Genomic DNA, 25,754 nt, shown 5'->3' with positions numbered 1-25,754 from the left:
TAAGGATGTGTTTATAATCTTTAGGTATTATCTTACGTCATCTTGTTTGCTATGGAAACGGGAATCCGGTAACAATTCTGATCCTCTCGTAACTTTTTGCAGCATTCAAACACAATAGTGACTGATATTTCTCAAGGTCTACAAATCAGCAGTAACGATAATAAGATAAGATAAGATAAGTTTATTCCAATTTTGGGCCCAGAGGACATAACAGTAAGACATTTTATAAAGAAGGAAATTCAAAAAAAAGAAAGTTTACAACATTAACTACAGGTTACATAGACTGTAAACTGCATGTGGATGCAGCATGCTGGGGAAACAAGTACATACATATATGAATTGCTAATCATGTATATATACAAGTAGATGGACAGTATCAGTATTATACCAATATATGAATAATAAACTATAATGATTTTTGCAGTTTTAAAGCATCACTTCTTTTTCTGAAAGTTTGCACTAAATATTCACTCAATTTGACAATTACTGGTTTGTCTTCATTAATCATCAACCAAGTAAATTTGTCCTTATTTGTTAGATAGATAAAATTTTTGATGAGCTTGTATATACCATTAAAAAACATATTTCTCTCTTCAACATAGAATGGACAATCAGTAAGGAAATGAAATTCATCTTTAACACAATTAAGGTTGCATAATTCACATATTCTTTTGTTTCTTTCTAAAGAAATCTTCTGGCCAGAATTGGTTTTTGTAAATTAATAAATAATATATAGGAACTATGGTCAACATGGATGATAATACATATGTAAAATTGAATGCAAATTCATGTCCTATCAAAATTGACATACAGATTAATTTGTATTGTTCTTAGTAGTGTAGAATCGTGTTAGTTTTTATTTTTTGGTATATGATATACAGTGTTCATGAAGACGTACTTTACCCCTTTTTATTGGCAGACTGATAGGTCTACGTCTTATAAAAAGCTGAGGTACATGCACGTCAACAGCATGGACTGTTTATCACCCCAACAGGTTTACATGGATAAAAAATATTTCTAAAAATATCAAATTAAAACAAACGAAAACACTGCGACTTTTCGACATATTACGTAAGTGCATGAAATAATACTTGCACCGAGATGTCTTCATATTTTGTCATGTTTATCTTGTTGATAAAGTTTCATTGTCAGCAAGGCCACGGTTGGAACATATTAATGAATATGAGTCTGGTTTTAGCTATAAGAATAACAACTGTTTCAAGCAATCGACAATTTACTCATTTTTTTCTTCTCACAATTGTGTTTCTAAACATTTTGTAGTACGTAGCGATAAAGTTGTCTATTTTACAAGAATTGTTTTCGTTTGTAAATTATTATTTTTTAAACGCTATAGACTATTTAAGAATTCTTTCGGGGTTTCCTAATTCTAACAAATGCATACAATGTGCAAGAAAAAGGGGTTGAAATAAAAAAGAAATGATGATAACAACAGAAGAAAATAATCATTCATATTTTGATTCAGTTTCTGTCGTTTATACTCAAAGATTGGTCACATACAAAGCGACAGAAGAGTTGTACAACGAAAAGCAATTCCTGAGACTAAATTTTTCATTTATCATTTCTTTGACATTTTAATGAAATAAATCTTAGAATTTAACGCAGTGGAAATTTTATGAAAAATTAGAATATGTTAACGTCATTGTTTGAATATCTAGGTCAAGAAAAATGGGGCATATAGTCCATACAGTATCAACACACTCTCTGTGTGTGCTCGGAACGCGTGCCAGACTAATTAGATGTGTCTACAAAGCGTACACACTTTAGCCAATGGAAAACGTTAAATGGCAAAACCAGTTATAGTTTAATTTTTCAAGCTTTCATTTTGGTCTTGATTTAATACAACCTGTTCTGGGACTAAGTAGAAGGTAAAGCATTATATATTATAAGCAATCTATCATGTATTTTCGAAAAAAATATTTCTTGTATATTAGGATAAAATTCTACTATGTGGTTGCAATATGTTATTAATTTCAAGTAATATCTAGTGAGGGGTCTTTGTAATATGTATGGTATTGTATGTTTATTGACCAAGAACCATACAGTTCATAGGTATATAAAGTATATACAACAACAAATTATACAATGAAATAGTAACAGAACATAATATATCATACTGATGTACATAGACAGGATATATACTGAGGATAATCTTATAATAACTGAGATCTAATGAACATTTATATAGGTATTTACCAAGTTTACATAATTCCGTAATATTTCCAGTTGATAATTTAGTTGGACAAGCTTGAAAGTGGAGGGGTGTTTATAATAATATTTCTTTAAATACTGTTTTCTACAATCATTATAAAAAGGACATACTAATATAAAATGATATTTATCTTCAATACTCTCTGAACATAATTTACGTTTTCTTTCGTTTCTTGAAATATTGCTAAATCTACCTTGTTCAGTATCTAATCTATGTGAGGATAATCGATATTAATTAATATTTTGAACATACATACTTGGAATAGATTGTGTAAGATACAATTGTAATTTAAAAACTTCATTGACATATTTATATAAGTTACATTTTGGTGAATATTTATAACTTTCATCTCTAAATCCCTTTGTTTTTATTGTAGATGGATGCATTATTAATTGTTGCAGGCATTTGTTGTTGTATAGGTATGTGTTTTCCCCATCTTTTGAGTCGTTTTGACACATTGTGGCATTGTCGGATACCCAGGTGAATTTGAATTAAATTGTAATCACTTGATAAAAAAACCGTGCATACACTGCATGTAACAGTGACAAAACTAAAACACGATGTCGTGCGTTTATAATTCATTTTCCTTTTAAAACGAACAATTAAGCCAAAATAATGTATAGTAATTTCATCTTCTGTGAATTGAATAATGTACATTCAATCTCTCTTTTAGGTTGTGCAACATCAGCTATGTGTAAGTTAGAAAATGCTATTTTTAAAAAATTCAAAATATTTGTATGTTAAGATAAAATACGAGTTAGTACATGTTAATAGATGATAATAGAAATACCTTCTGAAATTTGATTTCCGAAATCAATGCATCGCAATAGTTATCAATAATGAAATTCTGTATATATTTCTATATAAAGGTCAGTCAGGAGAGCTGGAGTTCTTCAGCTACCCGGAGTCTCCTTTTCCACAACAGCGAACGATCAAATTCAAACGTCCATTCAATGACAGACCGGTAGTGATGTACTGCATGAGGATGATTGATTCTCACTACAACCTGAACACCAGGGCCAATATCAGACTCCTCTGGGTGCGGCCTGAGAGGTTCTCCCTCCGGATCACGGCCGCACATGACAGCCAACTGTACGGTCTAGGAGTTTCTTGGATGGCGTGTCCATGACCTTTACCTTCTGATAATGATACTTCATGGTCATGTGATATGATAGGAAATTGAATCCGTTTCTCATCTCGACTTCCGGTTTGAGGGACTCGCGAGAAGGCTAGTAGAAGTGTTAATTAATTGAATTGTACATCATGTGTATAAATTTTCATAAAACTATTCCTGAAAATACATGTAGATTACCTTTTGATGGAAATAAAATATTGCGTGATAGAACTTGTTGCATTCTATTTTAAATTTGATTTCTATGATGATGTTTGATGCTATGAACAATTTAAAGATAGTTTCTACTTAGAAACACTACCGGTAAATGACACCTGGTTCTAATTAACGTCATGACATGAATTATGTTGTCAAATATAACTACAAGTACTTGTACGTAATGATTTTCCAGACATGGGTTGACATTGTTTTTAGAATATGGTGATCGAGAACTGGTGATGAACAGTGACATATAAATTAGTTTACGAACAAAGCGACCTTAGACATACAAGTAGTCCCAAGAGATGTTTTCCAAGATAAGTCCTGTGTACAATGTAAAACTTACACGGTACCAATTTTGATGCACCAGATGCGCATTTCGACAAATAATGTCTCTTCAGTGATGCTCAACCGAAATGTTTGAAATCCGAAATAACTGTGAAGTTTTAGAGCTAAATATAGCCAAAAACAGCGTGCCAAAAAGTATAACCCTAGTCAGTATTTCCATAAGATGTACAAAGTTAAAGGGGCATTAGCTGTCATTTTGTCACAAAAAATGAATTCAATGAAATTTGCTTTATATCATATATTTCAGTGATAACACCAAAATTTGATCATTTAAAACTCGTTTTAACCTCACAGCAGGCACATGAATATGTAATTTTGGTGATTAAATAATTATTGTCTTGCAAGACAATAATTTTTCCTTACATATTTAAAATCTGTTACCTTACGTAGTTTTATTGGGTTTCTCTTGTTTTTATACAAAAATGTTTTTTTTGTCATTAATATATATTCCTATGCCATTGAGAGATACTGAGGAAATTGGTCATCATTACCCCTTTAATGCGAACTGTCTCTTCTAACATGCACAGTATATATGAAAAGTGAAAATAACGGACAGTGATCAATCTCATAAATTTACTATAAAGAATACAAAATTAAGAGTAGGACAAACACGGACCTCTGAACACGCCAGAGGTAGGATAAGGTGTTTTGGAGAAGTAAACAACCCCTGTTGACCGGTCACATCCGCCGTGAGTGCTGTATCTTGAATAGCTAAAAGGGGCATTCTGTAGTCAAAATCAGTATGTAAAAACAGTGTAATAATTGGTATGAAACATTCGACCTAATGACAGGTTGTATTTTCAAATTAGATTATCAATTAACGACCATACACTAGTGAAATCCCAGTTACATTTATTTATTTGTCAGTAGCCTGCCTCGATTTAAAAATTGCTCATACGCGAAACTAATCTCGGTTGAGATTCGGCTCGACTGAATATAGAATTGAACTGATGCCTTCACCGAATCTCGTTTCAAAACATTTCTTTGAAAATTATCCTTCCTTCTAGATGTGTAATCTAATATTTGTTTTGTTTTATGTGGTGTTCTTGTCAAGTTATATTTAAATTCTTGAGGAAAGCTATCGAAAATGTTTTGTCCACAGAATCACGATGAATATTGTTTTCGGAAATTTGTAGATAAATGCTTAGTACAACAACGTACGTAATGCCTTATATTTCACTAATTCTTCAAATTTTGTCAGTTTGGTTCGCAAGTTCATCAGTTACGCAAAACAATCACGAAGCATGCGATGATTTGAATGCTACACACGACAACTTAAAAGTAATATTAATGAAGAGATGTCCAACACAACATTGTGGTTACGTAATGGCGTTGGGTTTCTTGAACGGCAGTATGACGACAGTGGAAAGGAATGCTACAGTATTCCGGTTCAAAAATATCAGGTGATGGTTTAACTACCAAACACTCATGGTTTCTAAAGATAAAATATAGCGAGCTGAAATCGGTCAATTTTCCTCATTTGCAATTTCAACATGACGTCATTTGATCAAAATCGACAAAAAATTTATCTTTTCACAATAGATGTTCGATAAGAAAATATTGAGCAAATAGTTTGAACATTTATACATAATTTCTATAACAAATGTCATTTTGCTGTTGTTGGATGTATTCATATACTAGGCCTAATCCAAACTCATGCTGAATTCCTGCAGGAACGTAATTTATAGCGCACACAGTGTGTGTATATATAGTGGATGTACTTTCATTTTATGAAGATATTTAAGTAATGAATAATAATTTTTTAATAGATGTGCATGTAGTCTCATAATTGCAACGGTGTGTGCATACAAATTGAATAACGCGCGTTTTGCTTATAAATAAAGCTACATTTTTGAAACCCATTTCAACGCACCTAATTCTTTGGGTAAGTAGCGATTAACGGAAAAGTTATAGAAAGCAATAAGTGTGATGTCATCACGTATAATTTAGTCCAATTCTGAAGTGATTTTCAATTAAATATCATAAACAACAACTTATTAACAAAGTTGTACAATCTGAACTTCATATCTTTTCAAATCTATCTAATTGTAAACAGCGTTAGGTAGAGTCACTTATAGACAGGTGCTAATCGGCCAAGTTGTCACTTCGAAAAATTGAAAGTACATGTAATTACTGAAAGAAGAATTGTTGAAAAGGCCCGCGCTTGAATTACTTTCTTGTGTTTGTTTGGTGATATTAACCACATTAGTGGCAAGATATACCTCTCTGGCATCGAATGAGGTGCACTTGTGTTGTCTGAGACGGGGATGGAACACCAATTAACGAGCTTGAAAACTCGTAGTGAATTCAATCCGATCACTAAAATGCATGACTATGGCAAATCTAATTAAAATCAGATCTTCTCTAACCGTTACACGTCGGTTAGAGATCTGATGTTAATTACATTGGACTGTGGCATGTACTTTAACAATAGAGAGGAGAAAAAATCAATTAAATACACTTTATTCATCATTTAAACATTAAAGCAAGAGTTTCGATACTGACCTACATGTATAAGATGTCTGTCCCTTAATATAATTTAGTAAAATAGAAAGTTGCATCAAGCGAAAAGGGGCCTTCGGGACAATATTTTCAAAACTGGGTTTTTATTATTTTCTGAAAGCACATATCTTCCTGATTATTTTGATACCAAAGTTTACCTTGAACGTTACACCTAACCCATAGTAATACTGATTTGAAATGCATGCATTGATCCTGAGATAACGTTATAAATCATTTGATAACGTTATATAACGTCTATATCGTTGGAACATCATTGTAAAGAAAACAAAGACTTAAATATTCAATGTAAATGAATTTTATCAAATGTAATTAAAGACTATACCACTGGTGACCATTTTAATGACTATATAAACAATGCTAAGTTGATTTCTGAAATAGTGATCAATTATGGACAAGAAAAATGAGTATTGTAAATCATCAACAACAGAATTCCACCATCATCACTCTTCAACATTTGGACAAGTGCGTGGTATCCTTGTTTGGGTCACGGACCATACGGAACAGGTAGCATCGCTCCAAAGGCAATCCGCTCGGAGGATTGTCAGGCATTAAGTCCTCAGGTCAGATGGTGGGCTTCAGCAGAATGAATTTTCTCTGTGTATCTTCTGCACCACTCTTAACAAACAGCTTCACTGTGTATAGATTGATCTATGAAGTATTCCAAAACGACAGTTGTACAAATATTACGAGTAAACCATGGATATGGAATCTTAATACTACCCTATATGGAACTATCACATCAAATATATTGACATTTATATGTAGACAATCCGCCATGCAAACCTGGAGATTAAAATTTGAGGTCTTGTAAGTTTTATTTTTCGTATGCCTTTGACGGACATGATTCAGAAGCAGAATTCAAGGTAATGGTAAATGTCTTCCAGTCATACCACTTTCATGAAATCTCACCTGGATTTCTCAAAGAAAACTTTCATATGCCGAAACTTCGACTTAAGGTTGACATTTTACTCAAATTTTGACTGCTCAAATAAAAGAAAACTCAAACTCAAGTTTTAAAGAAATACAAGAATATTTGTCTGCATCATTAGTGTATACTTATGATGAAGATGTTGGACTTCCCACAACATCTATGACCCGAAAAAGACTTCACACTGTAATAATAGCCTTTATTTATCCAGGCTGACACAAATTAGCATATAGCTAGTTTCCATTGTGGTCCTGCAAAAAACTGAAAAAAAAGTGTGTACTGCTGCCAAAACTCTGAAAGTTTACCAAAAATAATCATATCTCTCTCTTTTGATAATTCATTGGTAGTCAAGATGGAATTTTGTACTTCTTTTGAATTGTCATGACCTAGACAGTTCTCTCCACATGTGCAAGATTTTTTTAAATACTTTTTCTTTCAAACTCTACATGACATTATATCCATTGCACCCTGTTTTCATCGCTGTTTTCTGTGTAAAGGTTTTGCCAAATTTCCTTATTTTCTTCCCGAGATCCTCGTTGTGAGCTCTGTCGATTGACTGTCTTATGTCCGAATCATTATTCTCCTCATCAATGGTGCAGATTCAGGAATTGATTTATGACGAGTTAGGAATTCGTCAATCAAGTTGTCTGAAGCTGGTATTAAAGCATGTAATTAGGTATAGATTCGATTTGTATGATCTATTAATTTTTATATCAAAGTTTTGTTTTAAAAAAATAGTGCACACAGTAAAAGATAAAGCATATAAAGAAGCAGTATATCTACTCTAGATTTTTTTTAGTATGTATCACAATTTTTTGTTCAAAATCACCAAACAATTTAAAATCCTGCATTAATATGCCAGTACAATGTATCATATATGTTGTTCATGCTACGAATTGTCCTTTGAATCTTTTGCATTAGAAATATTTTATATTTTCTTTGATCAAATTTCACACAAAATGAAAAAATTGTATTGAAATAATACATTTCCAGGTCGGAGCATATTTGCCAGCTGATATAATGCTGGAGCTATCTAATCAAAATTAAATCCTCAATGTTGGAGCAACAAATAATTTCGTTTCATTTTCAAAAGTTTAATGATCTATCTATAAATAACATGTTATAATGAATATTTTCCCTGCCACAGGTATATAACATTAGATATATAAGAAATCACACATCAACACTGGTAATGTCTTCGACCCTTTGAAATGGATAGGTATGAATGGCGAATAAATATTAATTGTTATTAATAAAAACAAAACAAGAAAGACAACAGCCCCATACTGTATTTTTTATTATTATTATTTACTGGGTGTGTGTCAATACAAAATTAATGTGTAGAGTGATTAGGATATATTGGATTGTTAAAAAAATTGCCAATCTAATGCGTGTATTTGTTCATCTAATTCTTTTACTTTTGTTTTATGTTGATTTTAGAGTATAGGCCTATTTCATAGTTAAAAAATCAGCTTTCTTTTGGCAACACCATACATTTAGTAATAACGTTTAAAATATATATATTTGGATTTTTAAATTGTGAATGGCTTTAACCACAGCAATTTTGAAGTGTATGTAAAACCAATTCAAAAGAAATCATTGTTTAAATTATGTGAAAAAATAATTCATTTGATAGAGTAACATCCTCTGAAAATTGATACTATAAATAATGCTTAGGCCAAAAAATATATATATGTTGGCTTCCACTTTCCCTACCTACCCTAAAAATTTCTGCCGACCCTAACACATTTTTTTCCCATTCTCACAGATTTTGCAAATGTCATCACTACAACAAGAATTTATTTATTGACTTATTTATCAAGTTATTTATTATGCACTAATACTAGACAGATTCCAAAACACAGAAACAGTTTTTGTTTACAGGAAAGTGAAGAAATGTATTGATTCATCATATAAATTTTATTTGATTACTAAATAATCACTTTATTTTATGCATAGTAGAATACTAAATCATTAGAAAATTATTCAACCTATAAAATAAAAAATTAAAAAACCACTGCATACCTACCGACCCTTAAAAATTTTGAGATGAAAGTGGAAACCAACATATAGGCCCTATATTTATATTATTTTTTTTTTGGCCTTAAGACTACATCTAATAATGTTTATATTACCTTTGTAAAATAAAATAATGAGTGAGCTTAAAAAGATAAATTATTAGAAAAAAAATTGCACTCCAAAAAAAAAAAAAAAAATATTGCGCAGTCGCTAAGAGAATTGAACCCGGACCGTCCGCATGGCAGTCGAGAACGCTACCTCACAACCAAGTTGACTTTGATCGCCGGAGAGAAAATAAGATAAAATATATTAGGAAAAGAAGAATAGATACAAGATTTAACTGTGGTCAAATCTTTTGATTAATAAACTTTATATTCAATAGTTCTATAAGTCTATCCATTGATTATGCATGTTTTCCCGTTCTTACACTTGCTCTACATCTTTTATCATCAACGCAATGTTCGGTGCCGCGCCGACATCGCGTCGGTGCACATAATATCGTCTGTTTGTAAACATTAATTTAATACAAGACTCGGCATGCAAGTACTTTTAGTTTCCTTTCCATCGTCACCGACTGTGGTTTGTACATTGTTTACATCAGATTTATTATTTGCATCATGTCACTTAATATAGGCCTATACACACAAGATGCTTACTGTAGACTCCTTGTTACGTAAGAATCATTTGTCCAGACTAGGCAAATGCAGAAAACGGATTATTTTTGGGGACACATGTGAAACACAATTTAAATGACTAATTAGGTGTTATTAAGCTAAATATAATACATTACCTGCCTATCCATGGCGTTTGCTGCATGGTATTTTCTCTGCTAAAAATTCTTCTTCTTTTTTCGCGTTCAGATTTTTTTTCGGTAACTGTCGGCTGTAACAACGTTACTTTTAGGATCGATTGTGACGTTATTCTAAACATGTCACGAAGGTCCCTTTTCGCTTGACGCAACTCAGATAGATTGGCGATAAATATTCTGTCCTCTATAAAAGTTTCAGGCTTCTCCGACAGAATCAAATAGTTGTCTCCCTTCCAAGTGCTCTGATGAGACGTGCACTTATGTTGTAATTATACGCTTTTGATGAAAAGGACTTTTCATACTTTCATACATCCTCGAGATAAATCTTGCTTAGAAAAATTTTCTAACATTTTCTTAGTCTTTTACATTGAATCGAATATCTGTATGCAAAGTTGTTCATTCTTGGAAGTTTGGCAAAATGTAGGTTAAATCTTGTTCACACGGAAATTAAGAGTTTCCTTCCAGTATTACATTGATATTTTACATATGAGCTTTAAAACCAAGCTATTTATACAAAGTATCATTTCTGGAAGTTCGGTGAAAATCGGGTATAGGATATGACTTAAATATTGTATACAAGCCTGAAGGTCGAAACAACGCACAAACGGACGAATATGCGAGGAAGAATGGGGAAGATATAGGGAATTAAAATATTCAGTATATTATTTTGAAATACTTGCCGATCCCCTCCTTTAAATAAAAGTTTCAACATAGCTGATCACACACACACACACACACACACACACACACACACACACACACACACACACACAGATATATATATATATATATATATATATATATTAATGAATAAGACACTAATTGATAAATAGATGTATGTGAGTGACAAAGACAGCAGAAAATGCAACATGAAAAGAATGAAAATAACGAGCAGTGATCAATCTCATAAATTCTATAAACAATACAAAATAGAGAGTTGAGCAAACACGGACCCCTGGATATACTAGAGGTGGGATCAGGTGCCTAGGAAGAGCAAACATCCCCTGTCGACCGGTCACATCCGCCATGAGGCCTATATATTAATCAGGTAAAAGGAGTACTGGTAATCCGTAGTCAGAATCAGTGTGTCAAGAACGGCCGAACAATCGATATGAAACACATCAAATAACATTTGACCCAATGATAGGTTGTATTGGCAAACTAGATCGTAATGATGACCATAGAATTTGCGAAATGCTGACATTAAACAAGACTCTTGAAACCCCTGTAACATCATCTTGTTTGTCAATAGCCTGTCTCGATTTTAAAAAAATGATCATACGCAGAACAAGCTCTTAAATATCGAATCAGTTGAGAGATATGAACACCATATGCAGGTGAAAATGGAATATTGCTACATAAATATGGGAAGTTGACGATGGAGAAAATGAAATCATCCCATTTGTCATAAAGTTGAGTTGTTAGTTTGCCGTTAATATCCATTTTCAGTAAAATATCTATCTACGAAGCAGATATGGAGGACTCTGTGGTGTCTTTTATTTCGGGTTCAATAAGGGTATATCGAATATACATATGAATGAAAACGATTATTGTTAATAGATAAAACGTCGCCGATATACCTAAATGTTGAGTACAACCACCATATGGTTATGGTCTATGGCCACGTACAGCAATATATTTTTTATTCTCATATAAAAGCTTTTGAATAAATTCTACCTCATCAGAATATAAAAACAGGTCATCTAACAAAGGAACACAATTCATGTCCATGGGAATACCAACAGACTGTTGGAAGACCTGATCATCGAAGTCTACGAAGACATTGTCAATGAGGAACTCCAGCATATTTTTTAATTCAACTTCAGAGTACTTGTGCGTGGAATCAGAGTGGTGTTTCACAAAGTACTTTTTTTGGATGACTGATTACAATAGATATAAATATCCCCCCCCCCTTTTTTTTGGTTGAAGAAGCAACTGTCTATGATGTCAAAAGTTTAGTCTTTAATTTATCGTGAGGAATTGTTGTGTAAAGTGTTGAAAAGTCATACGTTTTGTTGTTGTTGACTTGAGAAAAGTTTTGCGATTTCAAATTTACTTAAAGTTCTTCAGAAGTTTTTAGAATCCAATTTGACTTACACCATTTCTGGCATATGTTGGGGCACAGTACGTTTGAAGTTTCCCCTTCACAGCTGTTAGTATTTTCGTGAGGAGCAAAGATAGAGGCTTGGTAAAACATTTACAGGATCCAGCAATGCATCTTTGGTTGTAAGGGTTTTTGTGAAGTTTAGGAATGCAGTATAGGTACGGTAGCTCATATCCATCCATCCCATTGACTGGGATATTAAATGTCTAAAACTGAAGATTTTGAAAAATTTCATCTTTTGAAAGGGCAGTTGGAGTGCATGTACAATTACCATAATGTGGCATTGATGCCAAGTTGTAAGAATGAGCCTTACAAAGACAATGCTGTTACAAGCTTTGTCAGCTGGAACCAAAACATTCCTCATGTAACCTATCTAATTCTTTTATCACTTCTGGTTTACTAAACACAGAGGGATAGATGGTACGTACTTTTGTTTTGATGTGTCTAATATGGGATTTTAATTTTCTTATACTTTTAATCCATTCTGACAAGGTATAAAGTTGGTGGGTTTTTTTTTTCATATTCAGTCCATCGCCTGGCATAATCTTCGACAGAATTCACTATAGAGATAAAGTTCTGTCGCCAATTGAAAGACAGAGGTTCTCTGGATTAAGGACCTTTTAAAGTGATTTCAGGTCCTCCTTTTCAACTACTAATACATATCAACATCACCAGTAATGACATGTGCAGCTGGACTATAGTTGAAAGAAGACGACAAACAAGATCACATACATGTAGGCGGATTAAGTATGACATGGTCTACATATGTATATCTAGGCACTGCGGATTAAGTATGACATGGTCTACATATGTATATCTAGGCACTGCGGATTAAGTATGACATGGTCTACATATGGATATCTAGGCACTGCGGATTAAGTATGACATGGTCTACATATGGATATCTAGGCACTGCGGATTAAGTATGACATGGTCTACATATGTATATCTAGGCACTGCAAAGTTATAATATAGTATGTAATTAAAAAGTTTGGATGCAATAGTGGACGTATATTTGTAGGAAATACAGGGTGTAGACTTGAACTTAAAATATATTGGAATACAAGACTTGGAACTTTTTGATGACGAAGAATGCTGTTTATGTTGACGGTATCTATTCCTTTGTTTTCGAGTTAAAGGAACTGGCGGCATGATTCCTTTCCCTTCTCACGGGGAGGAGCGTACATTTTGTTCTGCATTACACATCTTTCTTATGCATTATACCACATTTTAATTTTACATTTGAATCGCATTATTACGCCTTTATTTTGCTCTATTACGCATTTCTCTAGCGTTATAAACGCCTTTGTTTAGCATTATTAGTTTATTACCTCTTATCCCTTTAAGAGTGGTACTAATAGGCTTTCGTACTATTGTACGTATTATATACCATTTAAAAATGTTTAGATATTGACATACATCCCAGGAATATACTGATATTGTTCGCAATACCTCGTATCAACACTCGTTATATATATATATATATATATAGCTGCAATAATCTTGTAGCCCTCTCCGATATTTTCCCCCGACGTTTTTGGGAGAGATAAAATATCGGAGAGGGTTACATTACTGCAGCTAGTTATATACGATAATTGAAAGACTCTGTGGCTCAAGGTTGATTCATTAAAAAAAAAACATCTGTGTATGTAATTCACATTATCCCATGGTAAGAAACAAAAATCCAAACACTGACTCAAGGAAACAGCTAAATTACGCAAAAAGCATTTAGTGATGAAATATACTTTTCATTTGGTCTGTAAACATTCATGTCGCCAAAAGTTGTCAAAGGGCAAGGGAGGGTGAGGTACTGCTGCCAAACTCGTGTTGCAAGATACACATCAATAAACATGACTGACGAAATCTGTCTGTGGTCGAAAAAACATCGTAAATTATCAGGAGCATGACACGAGTTAGATTTGTTTTTCATGCAAAATATACAAGAAATAAATAACATTCACTTTCTGTCCGTAAGCCTATTTTGTTACAATGTATGTACATTTTAGGCAGGACCATTTTAAGTGCATTAATTTCTATAATCTCTATGCATATGCAAATTAAAACGTTATACAGAACTAGTGGTTTTCTATATTCGTATGCATTGCTCAGTAAACGAATTTGCTTGTAGGTTTTAAGTTTTATTGCATAACATTTCCTATTATCAATTTTTCAACATTTCATGCATTACACTACCCATCATAAATAAGTATACACATTAGCTTTTTACACATTTTGGCATGAAATATATTCAATATAATGAAAAAGAGCTGAATTCACTGTGTATAACTTTGAATTTGTCTCAGTAAAATCATCAGTTAAAAGGTGCAACTTCAATATATGTAAAACAATAATGGACATTCAATATTTTTGGCATAGTCTGTTAAATTGAGATATTGATTTATTTAAGGTGAAAAATCAAAGGATCTTATAAAAGTACACACTAAATACACAATAATATGTATTAGTAATTTGTTTGAAACGGTTTCAAGTTAGAATTTGCATATCTCTTTTTTGAGAACTGAAAATTCAGAAAATCAAGTATTTCAATAAAAAATAATAATTAGGATATAAAAAGTTAAAAGCCTAATGTCATCTATTTATATGTAAGAGTTATGTATTTTGCATCAAAAGATATAATCATTTTGTTTAAGCACGAGTGTATACTTATATATAGTGAGCAGTGTATATTTTATATGATCAATAAACGTGATTTTTAAAGTGTAACAATTTTGTAATAAATGTATGTACAGCATTCTTAGATGACAAACATTGTGTCTTGCATTAACAATACTTAATACGCTGAAACAGCAATTCAAACAAGTCTTTTTTAAATTCAAACAAATATGGTGCAACTGTCAAATTCTGCGTGCCATTCACCGGAAAAAGAGTTTCTTTCTGAGGGTCACCAGAGGGGCAGGGATCTGTTTGTAGACTCCGCCCTCTAAGCGGGCGTTGGCCCGTCCAACCTCTTCGTTCACCTTGACCAAGATGCTCAAAAGGTCATACCTGTTAATGATCAAAATTAGTACAACTTATCAACACAGGAGTCAACAAAAGCTTCAGAGCATAGACACAGAGTGTATAATACAGAGCATAGACACAGTGTGTAATACAGAGCATAGACACAGTGTGTAATACAGAGCATAAACACAGTGTGTAATAGAGCATAGACACAGTGTGTAATACAGAGCATAAACACAGTGTGTAATACAGAGCATAAACACTGTGTGTATAATACAGAGCATAAACACAGAGTGTAATACAGAGCATAGACACAGTGTATAATACAGAGCATAGACACAGTGTGTAATACAGAGCATAAACACAGTGTGTAATACAGAGCATAGACACAGTGTGTAATACAGAGCATAAACAGTGTGTAATACAGAGCATAGACACAGAGTGTATAATACAGAGCATAGACACAGTGTGTAATACAGAGCATAAACACAGAGTGTAATACAGAGCATAGACACAGTGTATAATACAGAGCATAAACACAGTGTGTAATACAGAGCATAAACACAGAGTGTAATACAGAGCATAGACACAGTGTGTAATACAGAATATAAACACAGTGTGTAATACAGAGCATAGACACAGAGTGTATAATACAGAGCATAGACACAGTGTGCAATACAGAGCATAGACACAGTGTGTAATACAGAGCATAAACACAGAGTGTATAATACAGATCATAAACACAATGTGTAATACAGAGCATAAACACAGTGTGTAATACAGAGCATAGACACAGTGTGTAATACAGAGCATAGACACAGTGTGTAATACAGAGCATAGACACAGTGTGTAATAGAGCATAGACACAGTGTGTAATACAGAGCATAAACACAGTGTGTAATACAGAGCATAGACACAGTGTGTAATACAGAGCATAGACACAGTGTGTAATACAGAGCATAGACACAGTGTGTAATACAGAGCATAAACACAATGTGTAATACAGAGCATAGACACAGTGTGTAATACAGAGCATAGACACAGTGTGTAATACAGAGCATAGACACAGAGTGTATAATACAGAGCATAAACACAGTGTGTAATACAGAGCATAGACACAGTGTATAATACAGAGCATAGACACAGTGTGTAATAGAGCATAGACACAGTGTGTAATACAGAGCATAAACACAGTGTGTAATACAGAGCATAGACACAGTGTGTAATACAGAGCATAAACACAGTATGTAATACAGAGCATAGACACAGTGTGTAATACAGAGCATAAACACAGTGTGTAATACAGAGCATAAACACAGTGTGTAATACAGAGCATAAACACAGTGTGTAATACAGAGCATAGACACAGAGTGTATAATACAGAGCATAAACACAGTGTGTAATACAGAGCATAGACACAGAGTGTATAATACAGAGCATAGACACAGTGTGTAATACAGAGCATAAACACAGTGTGTAATAGAGCATAGACACAGTGTGTAATACAGAGCATAGACACAGTGTGTAATACAGAGCATAGACACAGTGTGTAATACAGAGCATAAACACAGTATGTAATACAGAGCATAGACACAGTGTGTAATACAGAGCATAAACACAGTGTGTAATACAGAGCATAGACACAGAGTGTATAATACAGAGCATAAACACAGTGTGTAATACAGAGCATAGACACAGTGTATAATACAGAGCATAGACACTGTGTGTATAATACAGAGCATAAACACAGAGTGTAATACAGAGCATAGACACAGTGTGTAATACAGAGCATAAACACAGTGTGTAATACAGAGCATAGACACAGTGTGTAATACAGAGCATAGACACAGTGTGTAATACAGAGCATAAACACAGTATGTAATACAGAGCATAGACACAGAGTGTATAATACAGAGCATAGACACAGTGTGTAATACAGAGCATAAACACAGTATGTAATACAGAGCATAGACACAGAGTGTATAATACAGAGCATAGACACAGTGTGTAATACAGAGCATAAACACAGTGTATAATACAGAGCATAAACACAGAGTGTAATACAGAGCATAGACACAGTGTATAATACAGAGCATAGACACAGTGTGTAATACAGAGCATAAACACAGTGTGTAATACAGAGCATAGACACAGAGTGTATAATACAGAGCATAGACACAGTGTGTAATACAGAGCATAAACACAGTGTGTTATACAGAGCATAGACACAGAGTGTATAATACAGAGCATAAACACAGTGTGTAATACAGAGCATAGACACAGTGTGTAATACAGAGCATAGACACAGTGTGTAATACAGAGCATAAACACAGTGTGTAATACAGAGCATAAACACAGTGTGTAATACAGAGCATAAACACAGAGTGTATAATACAGAGCATAAACACAGTGTGTAATACACAACATAGACAGAGTGTGTAATACAGAGCATAGACACAGAGTGTATAATACAGAGCATAAAGACAGAGTGTATAATACAGAGCATAAACACAGTGTGTAATACAGAGCATAAACACAGTGTGTAATACAGAGCATAAACATAGAGTGTGTAATACAGAGCATAAACACATAGTGTATAATACAGAGCATAAATACAGAGTGTATAATACAGAGCATAGACACAGAGTGTATAATACAGAGCATATAATACAGAGCATAGATACAGAGTGTATAATACAGAGCATAGACACAGAGTGTATAATACAGAGCATATACACAGAGCATATAATACAGAGCATAGATACAGAGTGTATAATACAGAGCATAAATACAGAGTGTATAATACAGAGCATAAACACAGAGTGTATAATACAGAGCATAGACACAGAGTGTATAATACAGAGCATATACACAGAGCATATAATACAGAGCATAGATACAGAGTGTATAATACAGAGCATAGATACAGAGTGTATAATACAGAGTATAAATACAGAGTGTATAATACAGAGTATAGACACAGTGTGTAATACAGAGAATAATCACAGTGTGTAATACAGAGCATAAACACAGAGTGTATAATACAGAGCATAAACACAGAGTGTGTAATACAGTGCATAAACACAGAGTGTGTAATACAGAGTATAAACACAGAGTGTATAATACAGAGCATAAACACAGAGTGTATAATACAGAGCATAAACACAGAGTGTGTAATACAGAGCATAAACACAAAGTGTATAATACAGAGCATAAACACAGAGTGTATAATACAGAGCATAAAGATAGAGTGTGTAATACAGAGCATATACACAGAGTGTATAATACAGGGCATAGACACAGAGTGTATAATACAGAGCATAAACACAGAGTGTATAATACAGAGCATAGACACAGAGTGTATAATACAGAGCATAAACACAGAGTGTATAATACAGAGCATAAACACAGTGTGTAATACAGAGCATAGACACAGAGTGTATAATACAGAGTATAAACACAGAGTGTGTAATACAGAGCATAGACATAGAGCATATAATACAGAGCATAGACACAGAGTGTATAATACAGAGCATATACACAGAGCATATAATACAGAGCATAGATACAGAGTGTATAATACAGAGCATAAACACAGAGTGTATAATACAGAGCATAGACACAAAGTGTGTAATAAAGAGCAAAAACAGAGTGTGTAATACAGATCATAGACACAGAGTGTGTAATACAGAGCAAAAACAGAGTGTGTAATACAGAGCAAAAACAGAGTGTGTAATACAGAGCATAAACACAGAGTGTATAATACAGAGCATAGACATAGAGTGTGTAATACAGAGCATAAACACAGTGTATAATACAGAGCATAAACACAGTGTGTAATACAGAGCATAAACACAGTGTGTAATACAGAGCATAAACACAGAGTGTATAATACAGAGCATAAACACAGAGTGTATAATACAGAGCATAAACACAATACATAAACAATAAACATTAATCTTTATAGGTGTGTATTCGGAGTAAAAAAAAATGTTACCAGCAGTATTCATGGTACCCATTTTAATCAAATAGTCATGAATATACTGTATGAATAGAATTTTTAGCGAGGATTTGATTTTGGCATTATTAGTAACAGTGTTGAGATCCCTAAAATTGAATATTGCTAATATCCATTCCATATCTGGAGTAATAGCTATCTCTCTTTGAATTATAAAAAAATTAGCTCTTACAAGGTGTATATATACATATATGTATATATACATACATATATATATATATATATCACTAAATTTGTGTCTCGCTAAAAATACCACTCACTAGGATACGGTATTTCTGGTAAGGAATTCTTCCACATTCCAATTTTGACTGTACTAAAGCAGAAACAGAATGTGTTACCTTCTGTTCAGCTGTAAGTTATCTATTGTACCTACCTGTAGGCATACTTATCCAACATCTCCACCAGCTTGTTGACAAACCAGCTGCCCTGTGACCTACTTCTGTATGACACATACCCAGGGACCGTAGCACACCCCAATACAAAATCCGCCTCATCAGGAATCATCTCGCTGTTCCGGCCATGGTCTAGTTCTAGATCACTGTCCATCTCGATGTCAATACCTAATAGCAATATCACAGAGTGATAAGTGAACTAAATATGTCTAGTGACTTTATGGTAAGGCACAGTTAAAGCAATAAAATTACCTCCTTGTTTTTCCCTTCCTTGACAAGCTTGAATAAAGAACAACTTTGGTTTTCCTGCCAAACTTGGACACTTTCCTGATCGAAATATCCCTGTCATCTCAGATATTCTCACAAGTCGGCCATTTGTGCCATAAATGTTTTGCAGCACACCATGTGACAGGATACAACAGACAAAACAGTCATACTCTGAATGGTCTTCAAAAGACACTTCAACAAGTCTTCTGTTCATGGCATAATCCTCCAAGTTGTCATAACGTCGAACATGGAAGTGCAGCTTTTGGAAGATGTACATTAGTTTTTCTAGAAATTAAAAACACATGTATTAAGACTTCAAAATGAAGCTTAAGTTCTCTTTACAAGGAGATGAAAGTATCTTAGAGAATAAAATCACTTTCAACATATTTTTAAAATTTTGGTACATTAGAATTCACCTGCGTCTAAATCAGTGCCTGTCCGGTTTGGCATATCTTTACTTTCGGGGTCATTTGGAACTTTGAAAAACTTCATGTTGTTGATTATAACAGCAATGCCTGAAACATATTCTCATTATAATCAAGTTATTTCAACGGGTGAACATTGAATAGTAAAATAAATTGTCATCAGTTTCAACGGTGGGAAATTCCTGAATAAGGATAAATGCAGGTATAAGGAAAGAGTTTACAACAATTTGAAGAACGAACTTGGAATTTACCCCTAGGCTTTCTGTCCATTCTGTATGATGGCAGATCCATCTCGTCATCTAAATTTGTTCTCCTCATCGCTTGGGCTAAATTCTCATCTAATGCATTACCTAAATCAGTCAAATCAACTCAATTATGGAAGTTATTTGCAAACTTTTAGTATTGCGATGATGAAATAAAATATAATGGAAAACATTGAAAATGAGGTACACATGATGATTTATTACTGAATGCAAGAGGCATGATGCTTGTATGTCCTACTATTGCACAGCATTTATAAATCCAATGAAATGACTAAAAGGAATATGAATCACAGTAAAAACATGAACTTGTATACAAAAAGATGTAATACCTCTAATGCTTCTCTCTGATTGACTATAGTTGTTTTCTGATGGTGGGGGTTGTCTCTGTTCTAACTGTACTCGAGCTTCAGCTATATCAATATTATTATCATTTTATTGTATGCATCAAATGGTTACAGAGGCTAATTCGTATTCTGTATCAGAATTCATACATTATTCATACGAAGGCGTAGTTAATAAAAACTGACAGATTTTAAGAGTACAATTTTTTTTTAAATTATCAAATGTGGTTTGAACTTACCATTAGAAACATACAAATTCTCCTCAGTTTGCTCTCTGATTGGCAGGTTACCATGGGGAAGAATCATGATGGAAGTTTGTGTTTCCATCTCAGACATGTTCGGTCTCAGAGATTGGATATCAGGAAGAGGCTCAGGTGCAGGGTGCCTCAATGACTGGGGGATTTGTCCTGGGGGTGGCTGATACAGCGATTGCAAGTCTGTAGGATCTATAAATATTCGTATATGCATAACTACACTGTCTTTGTATTTAAGGGTTTAAAAATATGGTGGTCCAAACTCCAAGACCTAAAGTTTTTGAAGCAGACTAGCTAATCTTTACCTACCAATAGTCTATCAGACCAACAGTATTAAGCAACAAAAAAAAAATTGAAAAGTACGAAATTAAAAAAAAAAATGGAAATGTGTACTTTTCATTTCTTCTTAGCTGGTTCACAAAGAGCAGTTTGAGCACTAGTTCACTATTGATTACAAGTCACATCATTTTAATTTTATTTAAAAATGAAACAAATTTAAAGCATCAGTTTGATAGCATCAATTTGACAGCATGGTACAAAAGAAGCCTTGTGATGATGAGTAAACAGAATCAACATTGTTTCAGTTTTGTTTTTATTTCCTTAAATGGACTAGTGATTTAATGCCATGGACTAGTGAATTTAAAAAGCTTAGTAGTCCTTGGACCAGAGAATATTAGACCCCTGGTACACATTTTCTTGATGCCATACATTCAGTATTTACAACTTACAGTGATATACCTACATCAACTTTTCATGGAAATCAAATTTCATTGATTTGTGAAAATATAGTTTGGTCGAAACATAAATTTACTCTATGCTCTTCCTTGTATTTGACAGACCAATTGATTTCACGGTCTGTCTCAACAGAAACAAAGAAAATTAATATTCGACAAAAAATTGTGAAACCAGTCTACAACTGATTGTATCCTATATTGTCAAGCTTCAAACATACATGTATCATTTGTAAGTCAATAAAGATTGGAAATCAATGGAAGCGCAGATCAATTTAGAATGCACTCACTTGGATCCGGAATGTGTTCATCACCCTCCACAGTCTGACCCAATATCTGCAGTCCTCGTGTAACTCTGAACTTCTGTAGCACCCCTATCAGAGTCACCCGGCACGTCTCATCATTTTGCATTATGTCTCTTTGCCAGTGTTGCAACATTTTAAAGATCCTCAGTGAAGGCATGATCTGATCATCATTTACAGTCTCCAAAATGGCTCTGTCTTCCAAACCAAGGTATGGAGGAATGTCCTTCCAGTCTGGGCTCTTGGATATAGCATCCGATAAGTTGATCAACAACCCATCAGATAAAGGAGAATCTGAAAGAAAAAAGTTTCTTGTAATATGTTTATCCATTTTCCATTTTGAGAATGACTTTCCTAACTTATCTTTTACAGTTTGCATCCAAAAGGCTCTTTATGTATTTTGCGCAATATCTTCTTACTCGACATTGCTGAGCTGCCTGGTATTACCGGTGGCAGTTGTGGTGGAGGATGATTGAGTGGTTCCTGTGGTACCTGAGGTGGTTCCACTTCCATTTGAGAGGGGCCATTGTACTGGGTTGGACTGCTTCTTCTATCTAGAAAAATCATAAAGATATGGTGTTGTTGCATGATAAAACATGGATAAAAGAGTCTTTAGACTTAAATTCTTAAAATCGCTCAAATTCCTTATAACAAGTACTGTAGTGTACCTATGAGTATGCAAGTACATTACATGATTTAAGCTTTCAGGATTTCATGTATTGAATCCCTCTGTTAATCATGTTTTCTGAACACCATAATTTGTTACTAATATGCCAGTTTCGAGACAAGAGCTCTTCTGTGTAGAAGGTGCTTTCAGTGGAACTTTGAATGCTGAAGTGAGGCAGAGTGGACCTACAGTCAGTGAGGAAGACGATAAAATGTATTAAAAGCGGCTTCTCTATAAATACGTGGATGTAGGAAATACAAAATACTATCGAAGGAAATATGCTCTATTAAACATCCAAATAATGCGATATAATAAGAATTCCATGTATTTAATTACTCCCTGAATATTTCTCATTTACTTTGTTTTGGTTTTTGTCAGTTGAATTCTGGTGATGAAACTGCATATGAGAAATTTACTGAACACATTCACTTAAATACAGTGTTGAATATTTGTCCCACTCCCATTCTTAAACTAATTGTTTTGCGCCTTACTATGAATGAGAATTCTCCAAAGGGAAATAACTTGGGTGTATTTTGAATCTATTGTATTCTTGGCGATAGTCAAGTGTTCAAATACTTATCAGTTAAGTTAGTGATGTTTTGAGATTTTCTCCATGTAGTGCAATACTGGTAATTGAAACAGGTCACCATGGTGAAATAAGACCTCTCAAGCATGAATTCTCAAACTTACTGGTCAGGTCTAGGGGTCTTATTCCATCATAATGATCTCCAAAGTAATTATTTTAAACTGCATAGTAGCCAGTACAATTATTTCTCTGTTTTATATGTATAGAATAATGTGTAGTTAGGTTATACTAAAAGTTTAGACATCATAAGAATACTTACTCCGATAAATCATTTCTCTGATAATACAATGTATAAGTTTTCATACTCTAGTACTAATTCTTACTTTGATTGGATAGGTATTTGTTGACTTTTGGAATCAGATCAGCTCTGTCAACTACTTTAAGCACTTTTAATAAAACATCAACTTTCACATGGGACATTTCATCTTTCTTCTCCAAAAACAAAAACAAATCAAAAATGGACTTCATTTTGGAAAGCTGTCCCTTAGGAACAAGAGATGTCAAAGCAAACAGCACAGAGCCAAACTCTTCATCATCAATGTCTTCTCCAATTTCAAACAGCAGCACTCTAAAATGAAATCCGAATTTCAGTCAGAGCACATCCTAAAATAGTGTATATAGCATTGGACACAATACTTCACTATACATGTACTACTTTTTTTCAGGAACAGTTTATGCGGGAATAAAAGCAATAAGCTAGTTTTAAAAGCATAAAAATTACAGAAAGTACCTTATTAAAGGAAAAAACAAATCAAATAACCATTCAGATAGAAATATTCCTGTAATTACCTAAAGGGTGACAACATTTTGGTCGATTCTATGTGTGTGACTTTTTTATTCTGCAACTCTTCTGTCAATCTTCTCAATCTCTGTTCCACCATTGCAGTGTCCCGTGCTATTTTTTTTAGCAAGTCTTTCCTATGAATTCTGTACAAACACTCCTCCAACAATTCAAGGTCCCCATTTTCAATGTCTATCATCCCTAAATTCTGAAGTTCACTGAACAGATCAAGGCCTCTTTGGGCCTTCTGTAACTTGGAGTCAGTAACAATTCCTCTTAGAAGAAATTTGAGGTTTTCTACATCATTGGAATCTAACCCATTGTCCACTGTGACTAAAAATTTCCCATAATCAAAACCCTTTTGTGGGACAGCATCCTCCTCCGGGATTAAATCAGGGCGATCTGTCTCTATGTCATTCATTATTTCATTCATACAAAGTGTATAAAGAAATTCTTTTTTCAATGAAAAATCATTGATAATCCAAGCAGTTCAACACATAAACGTCTTTTCCTCTTCTATACATATGTAAATATACACTGCAAAAGTAGAGTCTGAGTATTAGGCCTTATCAGCCTCATAACGCGTATAACAGTAAACTGATTTTGTATGTGTATAGTTTATCAGTATGTAATATTAGTTCAAGTATTTTTATCTTCAACTTACTCTAAATATAATGTAAACAGTCCTTCAGTAGTTTTATTCAAACTGTTTAAACAAATTATTAATGTGATACGTTACCTATATCGTTTCAACTTACCTACATTGGTTATCAAGAATAACTAGACTATGTCAAAAAAGCACAGAAAATTTCTTATTTTCTAAGTTTCAGTTTGGGAATTTCCATGGCTAAATCTATTTTTAGAAGCAAGTAATTGATAAGTCGTTCGTTTTACGTATTCAACATCTCAACCCATAAAAAGTCGTGTACCATATGATATTCATAGCATTTCTGTCGTCTAGAATCTTTGACACCAAAATAAAGCATGGAACAGGTGTTATATATATTTATATATCCACTGTCTCTGAAACCGCACTGTTCTTAGATGTGTGAAGCAGTTTGTTATTTATTATTGTATATTTCGGATAATCTCGGTTGGCACGACTGTCATGCGGATAGCCTCGGCCTTTTTGTATATTATGTGAACCAGGAAGGGGCATGCTCCGGTCAGCTCAGTATATTCCGTTACGCTATACCGCTACAACTCCAATATCATTTATTCGTAGGGTAAAGTAGTCCTGGAGAATTGACACTGTACGGAGTTTGAGGAAGGGGGTGTCATGAACACACCTCTAGTCTACACAGAGATTATTTGTTATCCTCTGTATTGAAACACGAATGGTTCTGCGTTTTTTGTTGTTGTTTTTAAAAAGGAGGGGGGGGGGGGGCTTAATCTCTCTCATATAGCCATACCTCCAAGGGGTTTCAAAGGTATTTGACATTACGGGGATTGGGTAAAGGAGGGGATAGGAAGATT

General features: G+C 33.8%; 2 protein-coding genes across 3 annotated transcripts; one reads left to right on the top strand and one right to left on the bottom strand.

Annotated features, from left to right (window-relative positions):
* Nucleotides 1–1,729: 1,729 nt before the first annotated feature.
* LOC125680533 (uncharacterized) lies at nt 1,730–3,572 on the top strand. The gene is made up of 4 exons (XM_048920204.2): nt 1,730–1,886; nt 2,607–2,649; nt 2,904–2,924; nt 3,100–3,572. Exons 2-4 carry the CDS (start codon nt 2,607–2,609, stop codon nt 3,357–3,359), a joined length of 324 nt encoding a protein of 107 aa, XP_048776161.1. The 5' UTR covers nt 1,730–1,886; the 3' UTR covers nt 3,360–3,572.
* Nucleotides 3,573–14,412: 10,840 nt separating this feature from the next.
* LOC125680847 (CASP8 and FADD-like apoptosis regulator) lies at nt 14,413–25,165 on the bottom strand. Of its 2 annotated transcripts, none has more exons than XM_048920631.2 (12): nt 25,037–25,165; nt 24,287–24,815; nt 23,821–24,065; nt 22,664–22,798; nt 22,233–22,538; nt 21,197–21,403; nt 20,946–21,026; nt 20,605–20,703; nt 20,345–20,443; nt 19,914–20,213; nt 19,643–19,829; nt 14,413–15,296 (listed from the first exon to the last, which is right to left on the bottom strand). In XM_048920631.2, exons 2-12 carry the CDS (start codon nt 24,709–24,711, stop codon nt 15,164–15,166), a joined length of 2,217 nt encoding a protein of 738 aa, XP_048776588.1. In that variant the 5' UTR covers nt 24,712–24,815; nt 25,037–25,165; the 3' UTR covers nt 14,413–15,163. The 2 variants fall into 2 exon arrangements, with proteins under 2 accessions (XP_048776588.1, XP_056011809.1); XM_056155834.1 differs by having other exon boundaries at nt 24,287–24,830; nt 25,037–25,133.
* Between the last annotated feature and the right edge of the window lie 589 nt (nt 25,166–25,754).

The sequence above is a fragment of the Ostrea edulis genome, chromosome 2 (assembly GCF_947568905.1).
Source record: "Ostrea edulis chromosome 2, xbOstEdul1.1, whole genome shotgun sequence".
In the NCBI taxonomy this organism is placed as follows: Eukaryota; Metazoa; Mollusca; class Bivalvia; order Ostreida; family Ostreidae; genus Ostrea; species Ostrea edulis.
This window is presented reverse-complemented; position numbering and strand designations above follow the sequence as displayed.

What these genes read in the sequence shown, in the direction of transcription:
- LOC125680533 (XM_048920204.2), top strand. Translation starts at nt 2,607, where the DNA reads ATGGATGCATTATTAATTGTTGCAGGCATTTGTTGTTGTATAG. An exon ending in AGGCATTTGTTGTTGTATAG is followed by an intron (nt 2,650 to 2,903) that starts GTATGTGTTTTC and finishes TCTCTCTTTTAG; the next exon opens with GTTGTGCAACATCAGCTATG. An exon ending in TTGTGCAACATCAGCTATGT is followed by an intron (nt 2,925 to 3,099) that starts GTAAGTTAGAAA and finishes TTCTATATAAAG; the next exon opens with GTCAGTCAGGAGAGCTGGAG.
- LOC125680847 (XM_048920631.2), bottom strand. Translation starts at nt 24,711, where the DNA reads ATGAATGAAATAATGAATGACATAGAGACAGATCGCCCTGATTTAATC. An exon ending in ATCAGAGAGAAGCATTAGAG is followed by an intron (nt 20,704 to 20,945) that starts GTATTACATCTT and finishes TGACTGATTTAG; the next exon opens with GTAATGCATTAGATGAGAAT. An exon ending in AGGAAGGGAAAAACAAGGAG is followed by an intron (nt 19,830 to 19,913) that starts GTAATTTTATTG and finishes TATTGCTATTAG; the next exon opens with GTATTGACATCGAGATGGAC.